Raw genomic sequence first — 14472 nt, forward strand, 5'->3', positions numbered from 1 at the left:
AAGGCGAGAGGTGCGGATAGCATCAAGCACATCAGCCATGACGTAGCCCTTGATCTTGGCGCAGGGAATCACGCGCTCCATCCGTCACCCTCGGACGCCCAAGAGTTTGTATCGATACAGCAGATGACAGATGAGGGAAGAAAACAATCACTGTCACTCTACCCACTCGTGCAACCCTTGACCACGAACCATAAACACAGAGCAATCACCACATTAAAAACACAATTTAAATTAATGCTTTTGACACAGCCCGTGATTATATTCATTGCTTAAAAGCAAGCAGAGGTCACCGTTGCCAGTGAGAGACGGGGGACAGCGGGGGCAGGGCAACAATTTGTCACGGTCCCTAAAGTCTTTCATTTAACTCGCCCAACGCAAGAAAAAGACACCTGCTTTTTATGACTTATGGCTTTATCAAAGTGCATTATTTCAGTCAGAGATTTGTCAGCGCGATTACTTGGCTCAGATAAGCGTTGAGCCGGTTTGCCCGTTTCCCGATGACAGCCAATAAACAAGTGGTAGAAATTCAACAATCCTCTGGCAGGGATGACATGAGTAGTCTATCCAATGGCTAACAGCCGTTGACTTTTACACCAAGAAGTACCATATGTTAGCGACCCTGGAGTGATGATGGGCCGAGTCAGCCCCCAACCAGAATTTCAACTCGCACCCTTTCGACTGCTCGCTCTGTCGCCAAGCCACCGCGCCAGTTAATTACATACAAAAGCACATCAAACACAAGGTGTGAACATGAACATTGGTATTTATAGGTAAGATATCGGTCGTGTGCGCGCGCCGTTGTACTTGCAAATCAGTGTTGACACACCACCTCCACGTTATTGAACAGTATGTGATGAATGCAACGAATAGTATCGTTTAAAGAAACTAACGTGGCAACTGTTCATATATTGACATTTGCTTTTGATATTATCATTACGGTTTGTGCAAATGTTAACAGTTTTTTGTACGCATGCTTATACCTGCGTGCATGCAAATGAGTTATTCAATGCTGAGCAAGAGACGAACCCCTCTCACTGCTTATCAACGGGAATATCCCTACTATATGCCAAGGAGTAACAACTAACAATCAATAACTTTCAGCCCATTGACAATCCACTGCTGGATGAAGGCATCCGCGGTCATGGTGGTTGTCTAGCCATACTTCGCGACACTGGTCACTGCAAGCTGACGTCGGGGATACCCCGAAATCTGGTTCGGACACCGCTCGTTAACGAGGTTCGCCGTGGCCAGGAATCAAACTCAGGCCGCCGGGGTTCACAGGACGCAGTGTGCGAACCCACTTTGCAGCTTCTCCGCGTCGGAGAGGCGTACCAGCGTGAAGGTGCCGGTTTTCAACAATGTGGAAATTGTTTCAGAAAATGTGATGAAACCTGGACGAAAACGCATGTAATTGCATTTTAAATGTATGAATGAGCTTGTGAGCCTGTCATCGAAGAGTGAGACAAGAGCTCAGGCTGAAAAGGCCACCGTAGTAAGATTTACTGACGTGATTTAAATACCTGTTCTGTGCACCTCACGAGCTGGGAGCATCCCCTACAGGAGCAGCCGGGGAATCTAGATTAAGCTCTACGCCCCCTTCGATGCTCCCCACAAGCCGAGTGAAACCAAGTGGAGCTAACAAAAAAAGGACGATTTAAAGGGTAAATAATCATAATAATGCCTTTGCGGCGGTCGCGAATCGCGTTGAGACCATCCATCTCAACGCTTGTGCCCCTGCGTGAACCAACAACTGTGACTCTTGTTTTGGGCCACCCCGAGGGGCTAGGGGACCTCTAAAAGCACGGGATCTCTAAAACTATTAACCTAAAACTATTTTTTTTATTTCAACGGAAAAAGCCCACCTGAACTATATATAGCTCTTTTTCAGAAGCGATCTGGCTATCACAAATGATAGCTCAACGTGGCTTATCATCATGCGGACATTTATAGCAGCCAAACTCTAAACGCGTGATGTTGATTCTAAATGCGGAGGGAAAACCCAGGAGGACCCAGGGAAAATTCTACATGACCACAGAGAGAGACACAGAGAGACACATACACAGAGAGAGAGAGAGACACAGAGAGACACATACACAGAGAGAGACACATACGCAGAGAGACACATACACAGAGAGAGACACAGAAAGAGAGACACAGAGAGACACATACACAGAGAGAGAGAGACAGAGAGACACATACACAGAGAGAGACACATACAGAGAGAGAGACACAGAGAGAGAGACATACACAGAGAGAGAGACATACAGAGAGAGAGAGAGAAAGAGAGACACATACACAGAGAGAGAGAGACAAAGAGAGACACATACACAGAGAGAGAGAGACACATACACAGAGAGAGAGAGACAAAGAGAGACACATACACAGAGAGAGAGAGACACATACACAGAGAGAGAGACACATACACAGAGAGAGACACATACACAGAGAGAGACAGAGAGACACATACACAGAGAGAGACAGAGAGACACATACACAGAGAGAGAGACACAGAGACACATACACAGAGAGAGAGACACAGAGACACATACACAGAGAGAGAGACACAGAGACACATACACAGAGAGAGAGACACAGAGAGAGAGATGCAAACTCCAAATAGAGGCGTCAGGGTCGGAATTGAACCCACGACCTCCTGTATACCAGGCTTGGTAGTTAACATCCCACCACCGCAGCATCTCGCCATCTCAGAGATGCCGGCTCAGCGTACTTCAGCGGAGCATGTGCACCGTAGCCCATTCAGCCTCGTCGCCTGATTTTTAAAGCACGTCCATACTGCCAGTGATGAAACACTCCCCATCCACAAATGTGTGGTATAGCTTGATTGGAGCATTGTTTCGTATCCCATTACTGGGTTTGTACTGCACTGAAAAAGTATTTTAAAAGCAATGATGTTACCGACAGTTTGGCAAATGTAACAGCTGCTGAAAAGTGGACATTAAAGATGATGTGATGTCATAGCATAAGGTAAATTGCCTTGGCCTACGTAACTATAGCTGGTCAAGACTTGTTTGAAATATATTTTCAATTTCCATCTCAATGGGCTCTCACCTGAGTAAATAAAATAATGTATTTGATTGATAAGTACTGTAATTAATGACAATGCATATTATAAGATGTATACCATGAAGGACACTCATCTAAATTTGGAAAATAATCAAGTCATTAAAATGTACTGCAAGATATTTATAAAATACATTTCCCTAAGCACCGTTTAAGTGTTAGGTGGCGTTAAGAAGGCACGTGCTATTTCATTTTCTGAACCACCGCGGGGAGATGGAGCGATGAAATAATTTCGTGAACCTAAAGTTGGGAAATTAACCACTCAACGAGAGGGCATCTACCGCCCGGAGGGAGACGGAGTGAAGACATCATTTTGTGAACCTAAAATTGGGAAATTAATCACCGAACGAGAGCGCAGCCACCACCGGAGGTCGACGGAGCGATGACATCAGCTCGTGGTGCAGGTGGATTGCTACATCGCAGAAGCACTAGAGGTGGCGACCGCTTGGGGAGGACGTCATCCAGCAGTAGATTGATCGCGGCTGATGATGATAAACCACTGAACTTAGACATGAGAAGCGAGCTGAAGAAACCATCAGAAAGGACACAGAAGAAGACGAAAAAAACACTCCTCTGCAATGCTGGTATCATTTGATGCAGAGTCAAATGCCAACATATCCCCTTCTAAATGCCACGATAGTGACAGGGCCCATGAATAATCAGAGAAGTAAATTAAAAAAACATGTATGAGTGCGCCCATACAACTGCAGGAAACATGTACATTGTAAACCAAGAACATATTCTGGCAGAGTGAAAGGGAGTTTAAACAGAGTAATTGATATGCATTAGAGAAGGGATAGATATCGTTTTGTTTTGTTTTGATGTAACCATTTGGAAATCTGTAAATAGGAGCAACAGTGAAGAACTATTCCACAACAGGAGGCAATGGCAGGGGTGGGTATTGGCCCAGACAGCCCTGAATTTAATTCCACATTATGAAGCATTCATCCGAAATGTCATGACGTCTTAATATACGAAAACCATAAAACCAAACTACGCTAATAAGATGCAAACATTCATTTAAAATTCCAGAAGCCTAAAATCATTGTCTTTTTGGATAGTCAATGTACGCCTAATTAGTTTAAATGCTTTTCAAATTTCATGTCACTATTAAGGCGTGTAATTCTCCAACTAATAAATATTTTTTTCCATTGCTTGCGAATGCAAGAGTGCTTTACCTTGAATGCAATTCGTAGACATCACGGGGGTGAAATAGAAAAAAAATTACGTCTGCAACACGATCCATTTTCTTAATTAGATAAACAAATATATATTTCAGAAAGCGTGATGAAAGAAATAATTCAATTTTACTTATTAAAGGGCCGGCTACTTTCTATTTAATATGGAAATTAAATCCAATGTTGACAGCCGTGTTTTCAAAGACACAAGAAAGGCACTTTTCACATTTTTGGAATACTGAAATTCAATTTGATTTGTCTTAAAGTGTGTTCAACCCCGAAGGTTAAATTGGAAATGAAGTACAGAGAAGACAAGCGTCTTTTCACAAGAATCAGTCGGATGCATACATCATGTGCATATGGAGCACACATTACAGTACTTTGTTATTTAATGCAATGCTTATTACACATTACTCACACTTTGAATATTAAAAAAAACTAATTACAAACTCACTGCAATAATTGGTTCAGGTTTATACGTACGTCAATACCACGTACTCAAAGTCTTCGTTAATATGTAATACGTAGGTGCGATCCTACTCTCATCTTCATATTTGCAGATTAATAGAAAGAACAACAATGGGTTAAGGACAGCGTTTAAAAAAAAAAGCATGTTGTACTCAATCCAACGAAGGATTAAATGATAACGCATTAAGCTTTAACATGGGGCCTTTCGTCAGTATCAAAGTATGAAAAAATAAGGATAGGTTTTACCCTTTCTGGAAATAACAGAGGCGTTAAGATGTTCAAACACCAAATATAAACCTTTTGTAAAGATTCATGTTCGCATTAACCACACGTACTTTGTGGTGAACATGCAAACAAACATGCTCTGATATAATATATGCTGCATTGTCTTTGAAACGGATTGGCCTACACCAAAGACAGCCTTCTTTAGGGCCTAGTCTTAACCAGTGTTAAACAAGAGAACAGCACTAAAAGGCGAACAGTGCAAAGTCAATGCACTTTCAGCACATTTATAGCTCGGGGTGAGCAGCTACAACTTGGGCCCTTTTTTGCCAGTATCGAAGTATGAAAAAATAAGAAGAGGTTTTACCTTTTCTGACAATAAAACTGGTGTTAAGATGTTCAAACACCAAATAGAAACCTTTTCATGCATTCAACTGTGTGTATAAAAGAGGCGATTACAATAACTATTGTAAATATCATACAATAGAAACGAAACTAGAGCATACAGTTGCCTTTTTATTCAAGACAAATATCCCCCCCCCACCCAAAAAAAACCAGCGCTTAAAAGAATTCGCCAGGGCGTTTGCACAACTCCGACCACAAGGGCTGCCGTGTGGGCCTCCTCCCCTCCTGCCGTAATCAGGCGATGCTCCATCTCGCAGCATCATCTCATCACAAGACAAATAACTCGCAGCCTTGCCACTGATACTGCCTCAAAAGATCCCCCAGCAGTCACTGACACTGCCTTGTAACACCATCCACCAGCCACTGATACTGCCTTGTAGCACCATCCACCAGCCACTGATACTGCCTTGTAGCACCATCCACCAGCCACTGACACTGCCTTGTAACACCATCCACCAGCCACTGATACTGCCTTGTAACACCATCCACCAGCCACTGATACTGCCTTGTAACACCATCCACCAGCCACTGATACTGCCTTGTAGCACCAGCCACTGATACTGCCTTGTAACACCATCCACCAGCCACTGATACTGCCTTGTAACACCAGCCACTGACAGTGCCTTGTAGCACCAGCCACTGACACCATCTTGTAACACCATCCACCAGCCACTGGCACTGCCTTGTAACACCATCCACCAGCCACTGACAGTGCCTTGTAGCACCATCCACCAGCCAATGACACTGCCTTGTAACACCATCCACCAGCCACTGACACTGCCTTGTAACACCATCCACCAGCCACTGATACCGCCTTAAAATACGGTTAAATGTTTTACAATGTATTACCGACACAGAAAAGACCGTACCAAGACAACGTTATGCTTAGTACATTATCATCATCATCAACCATGAGCTATCCACTGCTGGATGAAGGCCTCCGAAAGCCGTCACTACCTGCCAATGTCCTGCAATGCAGCATCCTATCGAGCGGCTGAAGAAGTTCCATTCCAATCTCCCCATATAATCGTCCTCTCGGGTTTGTTCCCTCCTTTTGCTGCCATTACATCACCGATCTCGACTCTCGGGTCGCCACGCCTTCGAGGGACGTTGTCCTGCCCACGCGCGCTCACACCTTTCGCGACAGTCATTGCGATGTCGAATTTTGTTCTCCGCTCCACCCGTCTCTCTCTATGTCACATGCCATTCGTGTAGACACACTGAAGTTTAAGGAAAATGTTAATTGAACAATTATACTGTGCTTGTTATGAAGCTACAAATCTGTAGCTATTTTAATGCTGTTCCCACAGCCATTTAGCGATTGAAATTGAACGTCCTATGTATAGCCAGGTGAGAGCCCACGGGGATTAGCCTCCAAGAGAGACACGGACGAAAGCGATTGTGAGTGACTGGTAATTTAAATTTGGAAAAACTGAGTAATGACCCCAATATTTACTGGCCTATTCGAGCAAACAATATTACGGTTTCTCGAAGACGTGCACTTGACTATTAACATCTCACAGATATTGTCAAGCACCTGCATATACCAAACTACGAACGTCATGCAAAATGTTTTTAGTAGCAAGAACGCTGAACCTCTGCACTAATCCAGAAACTGACCCCTAGAAAATTGGTGGAAGACTTGGGGAGGGGGGGGGCGGGGAAGAGGTGTGGGAAGAGGTGTTGATAGTGTCAGAGACGCAGTTTGAGAGCACCGCTGAGATTCTGGATGCGAAATTTGTCTCAGCCGCCCGTGATTAACGTAGCCGCAAATTGATGATCACAGGCCTGGCCACCAATCACGGAACTCGGCCGACGTAACCTAATCGTAATTGTGCGAAGATCAGTCTAAAAATAATCTGCCCGATCCCAACTACGCTACAGCAAAAAAAATCATTATTTAACGTGAATTTACGTGCGTGCAATTTTTTTTTATTTCTCAAGTGACACGTGTATTTTCTTGATATGTTTTCTTCATTGCGGTGTATTTATTTATTTATTTGCTTTAGCCAATTTGATGAGCCAGTTCACCCTGGCAACTTCAGACTATCTCGACGCCTGGACAATTGATCTGGTCAAACAAAATTAATCTTCTTTGGTTCTTTCGGTAAAGTCACGTAGAATGAGAATAAAATAATAAATTGATAAAATAAAATAACACAATAATATTCTCACGACGTTTCGGCCACAACACAAGCGGCCTTCATCAGGTGAAGGGACGAGACTGTCTGGTAGGACAACGCGTTGTCGTGAGAATATTATTGTGTTATTTTATTTATCAAATTATTATTTTATTCTCATTCTACGTGACTTTACCGAAAGAACCAAAGATGAATCATTGCAGTCACGAAAGCTTTAAATCGAAACAAAATTAACTTGAATCCACCGCATTGAATTTGATTTAACTTCGGCATATTTCCAGGTGTGGGGAAGAAGACTTCAGCTTTATTTCCATACAATGTACACCACTTGAGAAAGGCACGTGGAGAAGGTCTGCTGGCACTTATTGTTCATAAAAAAAACATTTGAAAGGACCTCTGACGCAGGTCTGTAAAGGTATCTTTTCCATGGGTAAACTCTCTATCATGAGGTGCTCCTCTGCGTTCCGCTCGACTTCTGCGAGGACATTTCTGTCCCGTGACATAACGAAGATGGCCCAAACAAAATAGAACTGACAAAACGTGCATATACATAATGTAGTAGAGCACACGACATGCAAGGAAAGAACTTGATTACATTTAGTAAAAGCTACAAATTATGCCTTCACATTGAAGTTTGATCTGCTTTAGCGTCAATCTCGACCACCCTGAACGTACAAGAGTGCCCGTGGGAATATTAAAGCAAATGACCAAACTAAACGAAGCAAAAAAAAACTCAACTATGTTTTTTTTTATTTTACCAGGTACGGCCCACGGAGCTACATAGCTCTTTTTCAGAACCGCCTTGGCTACAAATAATACCTCAGCGAAATGGCTCATCGTGTGGAAATATATATCAGCCAAATACTCAAAACGCATGTTTCTAAATGTGGAGAGAGAAAAAAAAACGGAGAACCCGGAGAAAAATCCACGCGACCACAGGCCGAGAGAACGTACAAACTCCAAATATACAGCAGCAGGCATCACAGGGTCGTGATCGAACCCACGACCTCCTATATACCAGGCGAGGTAGTCAACATCTCGCCAAAAAGGCGCCTGTGCTTTAGAGGAAACATTCCACCTGATTACATACCTTAAGGGACCCAGAGCTCTGTTTACACAAGTAGTTGACAGCATCGCTGTCTCACGGGCCAACTTTATTCACACCATTGTACAATGTACATTGATTCTTGTGCTGAAAGCAGCTGAATATGTACATAACCATGTGCGTCAGACTAGCTGGGTATGTACAGTGAGGGAAAAAAGTATTTGATCCACTGCTGAGTTTGTACGTTTGCCCACTGACAAAAAAATGATCAGTCTATAATTTTAATGGTAGGTTTATTTGAACAATGAGAGACAGAATAACAACAACAAAATCCAGAAAAACGCATGTCAAAAATGTTATAAATTGATTTACATTTTAATGAGGGAAATAAGTATTAGACCCCTCTGCAAAACATGACTTAGTACTTGGTGGCAAAACCCTTGTTGGCAATCACAGAGGTCAGACGTTTCTTGTAGTTGGCCACCAGGTTTGCACACATCTCAAGAGGGATTTTGTCCCACTCCTCTTTGCAGATCTTCTCCAAGTCATTAAGGTTTCGAGGCTGACGTTTGGCAACTCGAACCTTCAGCTCCCTCCACAGATTTTCTATGGGATTAAGGTCTGGAGACTGGCTAGGCCACTCCAGGACCTGAATGTGCTTCTTCTTGAGCCACTCCTTTGTTGCCTTGGCCGTGTGTTTTGGGTCATTGTCATGCTGGAATACCCATCTACGACCAATTTTCAATGCCCTGGCTGAGGGAAGGAGGTTCTCACCCAAGATTTAACGGTACATGGCCCCGTCCATTGTCCCTTTGATGTGGTGAAGTTGTCCTGTCCCCTTAGCAGAAAAACACCCCCAAAGCTTAATGCTTCCACCTCCACGTTTGACGGTGGGGATGGTGTTCTTGGGGTCATAGGCAGCATTCCTCCTCCTCCAAACACGGCGAGTTGAGTTGATGCCAAAGAGCTCCATTATGATCTCATCTGACCACAACACTTTCACCCAGTTGTCCTCTGAATCATTCAGATGTTCATTGGCAAACTTCAGACGGGCATGTATATGTGCTTTCTTGAGCAGGGGGACATTGCGGGCGCTGCAGGATTTCAGTCCTTCACGGCGTAGTGTGTTACCAATTGTTTTCTTGGTGACTATGGTCCCACCCGCCTTGAGATCATTGACAAGATCCTCCCGTGTAGTTCTGGGCAGATTCCTCACCGTTCTAATGATCATTGCAACTCCACGAGGTGAGATTTTCCATGGAGCCCCAGGTTGAGGGAGATTGACAGTTATTTTGTGTTTCTTCCATTTGCGAATAATCACACCAACTGTTGTCACCTTCTCACCAAGCTGCTTGGCAATGGTCTTGTAGCCCATTCCAGCCTTGTGTAGGTCTACAATCTTGTCCCTGACATCCTTGGAGAGCTCTTTGGTCTTGGCCATGGTGGAGAGTTTGGAATCTGATTGATTGATTGCTTCTGTGGACAGGTGTCTTTTATACAGGTAACAAGCTGAGATTAGGAGCACTCCCTTTAAGGGTGTGCTCCTAATCTCAACTCGTTACCTGTATAAAAGACACCTGGGATTTCGATTTAAAGCTTTCGTGACTGCAATGATTCATCTTCTTTGGTTCTTTCGGTAAAGTCATTCTACGTGACTTTACCGAAAGAACCAAAGAAGACACCTGGGAGCCAGCAATCTTTCTGATTGAGAGGGGGTCAAATACTTATGTCCCTCATTAAAATGTAAATCAATTTATAACATTTTTGACATGCGTTTTTCTGTATTTTGTTGTTGTTTTTCTGTCTCTCACTGTTCAAATAAACCTACCATTAAAAATTTAGAATGATCATTTCTTTGTCAGTGGGCAAACGTACAAAATTAGCAGAGGATCAAATAATTTTTTATCTCACTGTAAATTGACTAGGTTTTAGTCGGTTTTCGAGACCAATACCATCCATGAAACAGTTTTTTTTTGGGTTAGATCACGTAAATATATCAAATGTGGCGTTAAACCCGCCACCATCCGACACAGCCAATTGTTAAGGTTTGTCACGTAAACAAAACATGCCAATTCGTCACTAGTACTGTACACAGAGATGTTGGAGAGCAAAACCACAACATTTACAATCTGAGTACAATCTGAGTAACATTTACAATAGTTTACAATCTAGTACACATTTATATATTTACGTCATCTAACCCAAAAAAAACTCTATTGTGCACTCAGGTTGTGTTTCTATGATATCAAACTACCAAAAATAATAATTAAAAAAATGATCAAATGCCAAGGTTAAAAAAAAGATTCCAATTGCACTGTCATTAATGGTCAATGAACGCGTAATACGTGACCTACCAACAGACAACACATGACCCCATCCCACTGCATAATGACCCAGGATGACACACTACCTCGAACTACTTTAGCTTCTGCCGCCAAACTGTGATTAAGCGTTTACACCTAGGCGTGTGATAATACAATCTTAAACTGTTACACCGTTTTCCTAATGAATTGTTAGCTTGATACCATAACACAACACATGATAATTGTCCTTCACCTCCACGGTCACTCAACGTTCGAGCCGATGACCTCAACACAGTTGTCGCCTCAATGCTATGAAGCAAAACTCAAGACCTTCTATATTCTTGGTTCTTTCGGTAAAGTCACGTAGAAGGGAAATAATAAAATAATAAAAATAAACCAATCAAATAAAATTCTCACGACGTTTCGGCCACAACGCAAGCAGCCGTCCTCAGGTGAAGAACAGAGCTGTCGGAAAGACAGCGTCCGACAGCTCTGAATCCCTGCAGTCACGAAAGCTTTAAATCGAAATTCAGACCCTTTAATTCAGCCAAACCACTTTGTGACTGGAGCTCTCTGCAAGTCCTCTCTAAAGCAAGCAGGCGGCAGTTTGCGTTTTACTTCTTTGCGGGGCGGAAGCCACTGCAGTCCATGATTTGTATATGATTGTATAATTGTGCTCGTTACATTAAGTAATACAGCTGGCAAAACTAGAGCGCCGGTCGACGTCGAACTGGTCAGATTGCAGAAGGCTGCTCGCTCTCACTCCGGTAAACACCTCATGTGGGGGGGGGGGCATGTGGGGGGAGGTGGCATGTGGGGGGGGCATGTGGGGGGGGACATGTGGGGGGGGGGTGGCATGTGGGGGGGGGGGGGGCATGTGCTTTACAGCCATTGGATGACCTTGACATTTCCTTTCAAACAGAACAAAAAATCCAATAAGCCATTGTCAAAGGTAAGTCGCAGCAAACGGGCCCCGTCAATGAAAATGCATTCAACATTCATTAATGAGCCCTTTTCTTATTTGTTAAAAATGAAAGATACGCGCTTTCAAAAGAGAGCCACGCTTTCTCGGCAAGCTAGTCGTGCATTTAAATCATGTCGGGTAGATTCTGTGTTCAGGCCCACACTGCGGAGGGATGGAGAGAGAGCGAGAGAGACAGACGTTAACTATTGAAACTCCGCTTGTCACGAGGGCATATTTAATCGCTTTAACACGTTCACTGCCCAGTCAATTACGTGTCGTGGACATCGCCAATTAAAGTGCGCGCGTTAATTAGCCACGCTGCATTGCCCTCCCCCCACCCCGGGGGGCCCGCAGTGAACAACATCAACAACAACACATTGTTGTCAGCGTTGTCATCTTCAATACAGCACAATGAAAATAGGAAGAAGAAAAAAAATACGTCAAAGGAGAAAACGGACGGTAACAAAAAAATTCAACTGCGTAATTTGCGCAGAACGGCAACGATGATGTGGGATGGCATTCCCATTAGTCCACGCGAATCTCTCGCAGGGCCACGCTGGAGAGTGGAGTCGTGGCGTGCACACACACAAATGCATGCCCAACTCCGGTGCATCGCGAATTAAAGTGGCTTCACCGGCAGCACTGAAGGACAATTTCCTTAAATTAAAACCTGCGGTCACATCCCCGCCGAGATAAAATATCACACGCAAAATTCAAGGCCAGTCCTGGGTGAGCAATGCAAAAGCATGTGCGAAGGTACTAGACTTAGGGTTTTTTGTTTAACAGCGGCACGCGATGACCTTCTTCCTACGAATGCTGTCACGGCGTTAATGGCAATAAAGGCAGATAATGGCCCAGATAATGGCGGTAATGAAACCCACCATTGGGTTATTCCTACACATGCACGATTTATAGGCGTTGTAACGTATGGACGATAGCCAACTATCCGTACTCAAGCGCCGCAAAACTCTTGGTTGATATCCACTTTCAATCCCTCTATAGGTGTTAATGCGGCCAATGCGACTGGGTCTGAAATGCGGAACCACTTCCGCTTTTGTAACGTCAACGACTCGTGAACATTTTCATGACGGCGCGTTTAAAACCCTCAACAACTTTCCAAACGGGCAACAACAACAAAAAAAGGGAAACCAGACAATCGGAGGCTGCGAAAGCCGGTGGGTTCACCAACAACGTTAAAATCCCGGTGCGAAACGTAAAACTCACCCTTGGCTTTCTCCCACGAATTCCAGTCGATCTTACTTTGGTTCGCGGCCATGCTACTCGACGGCTGACGGCGACAGAGGGATTCTTGTTTGGGAGCGGAGGGCGATTCTGCAGCGCCGCCGCCGCCGCCTTTGCGTGCCAACGAGACGCCGCCGCCGCCGCTCTGTTTTCTTACGCCGCTTCGCCTGCTGCTACTGCTGCTGCTACTGCTGCTGATTCTGATTCTGCCGTCACTGCCACTCCCGCTGCTGCAACTGTTGCTGCTGCTGCTGTTGATGTCAGTGCCGCCGCCTCCTCCTCCTCCGAAACGACTGCTGCTGCTGCTCCTGCTGCGGCTGCTGTTGCTAATGTCGCAGCTACCGTTGTCGTACAGACTACCGCTGCTGCTGCTATCGCTATTACTGCTGTTATTATTATTGCTGCTGCTGTAGCTGTTGTACCTTCCGCTGTTATCGGTCGCGTTACCGCGACTGCTGTAACTCTTGCTGCTGCTGCTGTAGCTTCCTTTACCGCCGCTATTGCAGCTCTCGTCGGCGTTACTGCTGCTGCTGTAGCTGTAGCTGCTGCTGTAGCTACTACGACTGCTGCTGTAGCTGCTGCTGCTGCTGTAGCCGCCGCTGCGGTGGAGCTGCGGGGGCAGGAGGAGCAGGAGGAGGCGTCGCGGGCCCGGGCCGGGTGTCGAGCGGAGACACGGGACGCGTCTCACAGACAGAGCCCCCAGCAAATTGGCAATCATTAATTTACTCAGCGCGCAGACGACACGAAAGAATGAGTTCGTTGGCGAGGCGGTGTCACCGCTGCTGTAGCCGTCGTCGTTGTTGTTGCTGCTAATTGCCGCTGTGGAGGTGGTAGTGGTGGTGGTTGTTGTTGAATGGTAACGCTGTCGCCTGGCCGCACTGTACAACCCCCCCACCACCACCCCGTATTTGTATTTTCTAGCGCGGATGAGCGGCGGGGCGCCGCCTGATTGGTCGTTCGCGCGCGCGGTCACGTGGCGCACCGCGGGGCCAATCGCGAGCCGCGGGCCAGTGCTTTCCTCGCTCGCGCCTGCCCATTGGAAGGGCGCGGGTGGGGAGGGGGCGGGAGGGGGGGCGGGGTGAAGGCGGCGGGGGGGACGGGGGTTAGGGGGTGAGAGGGGGCGGGGTGAGGAGGGGGGGGGCGGGGGTTAGGCAGAGGGTGGAGTGAGGGGCGAGGTGAGGGGGGGGGCGAGGTGAGAGGGGGGGGGTGAGGGGGAGTGATGGAGCCGTAGTGGAGGAGAGTTTCCCATACCTGGGCACTGTGCTTATGACCGGCTCCGGTTTGACAGCAGAGGTCTCAACTCCGATTCCGTGGAGCGGCATCATCTCCTCATCGGCTTGCCAATGCTGGCTGGAAGTCACCTACCTGGCCTGTCACTCCGCACGAAGCTTCGGGTCTTCTCGGCCACGGGCATGCCCCTCCC

The 14472-nt window shown here is 45.7% G+C and overlaps 1 protein-coding gene across 6 annotated transcripts in view; it reads right to left on the reverse strand.

Moving 5' to 3' along the window:
- The window catches only part of MACROD1 (mono-ADP ribosylhydrolase 1), a 196239-nt gene extending 182277 nt beyond the window's left edge, over positions 1–13962 (reverse strand). For 3 of the 6 annotated variants that reach the window (XM_032964114.2, XM_076071117.1, XM_076071113.1), the window contains exon 1: positions 13032–13961. In XM_032964114.2, coding sequence (XP_032820005.2) covers positions 13032–13767 — 736 coding nt within the window. In that variant the 5' untranslated portion in view covers positions 13768–13961. Of the gene's footprint in view, positions 1–13031 lie in introns of all 6 variants that reach the window. The other 3 variants (XM_032964116.2, XM_076071114.1, XM_076071115.1) reach the window with 2 other exon arrangements.
- Positions 13963–14472: the final 510 nt, after the last annotated feature.

This window comes from Petromyzon marinus, chromosome 31 (assembly GCF_048934315.1).
Source record: "Petromyzon marinus isolate PM22_M1 ecotype Great Lakes invasive population chromosome 31, UKy_Petmar_22M1.pri1.0, whole genome shotgun sequence".
Lineage (NCBI taxonomy): Eukaryota > Metazoa > Chordata > Hyperoartia > Petromyzontiformes > Petromyzontidae > Petromyzon > Petromyzon marinus.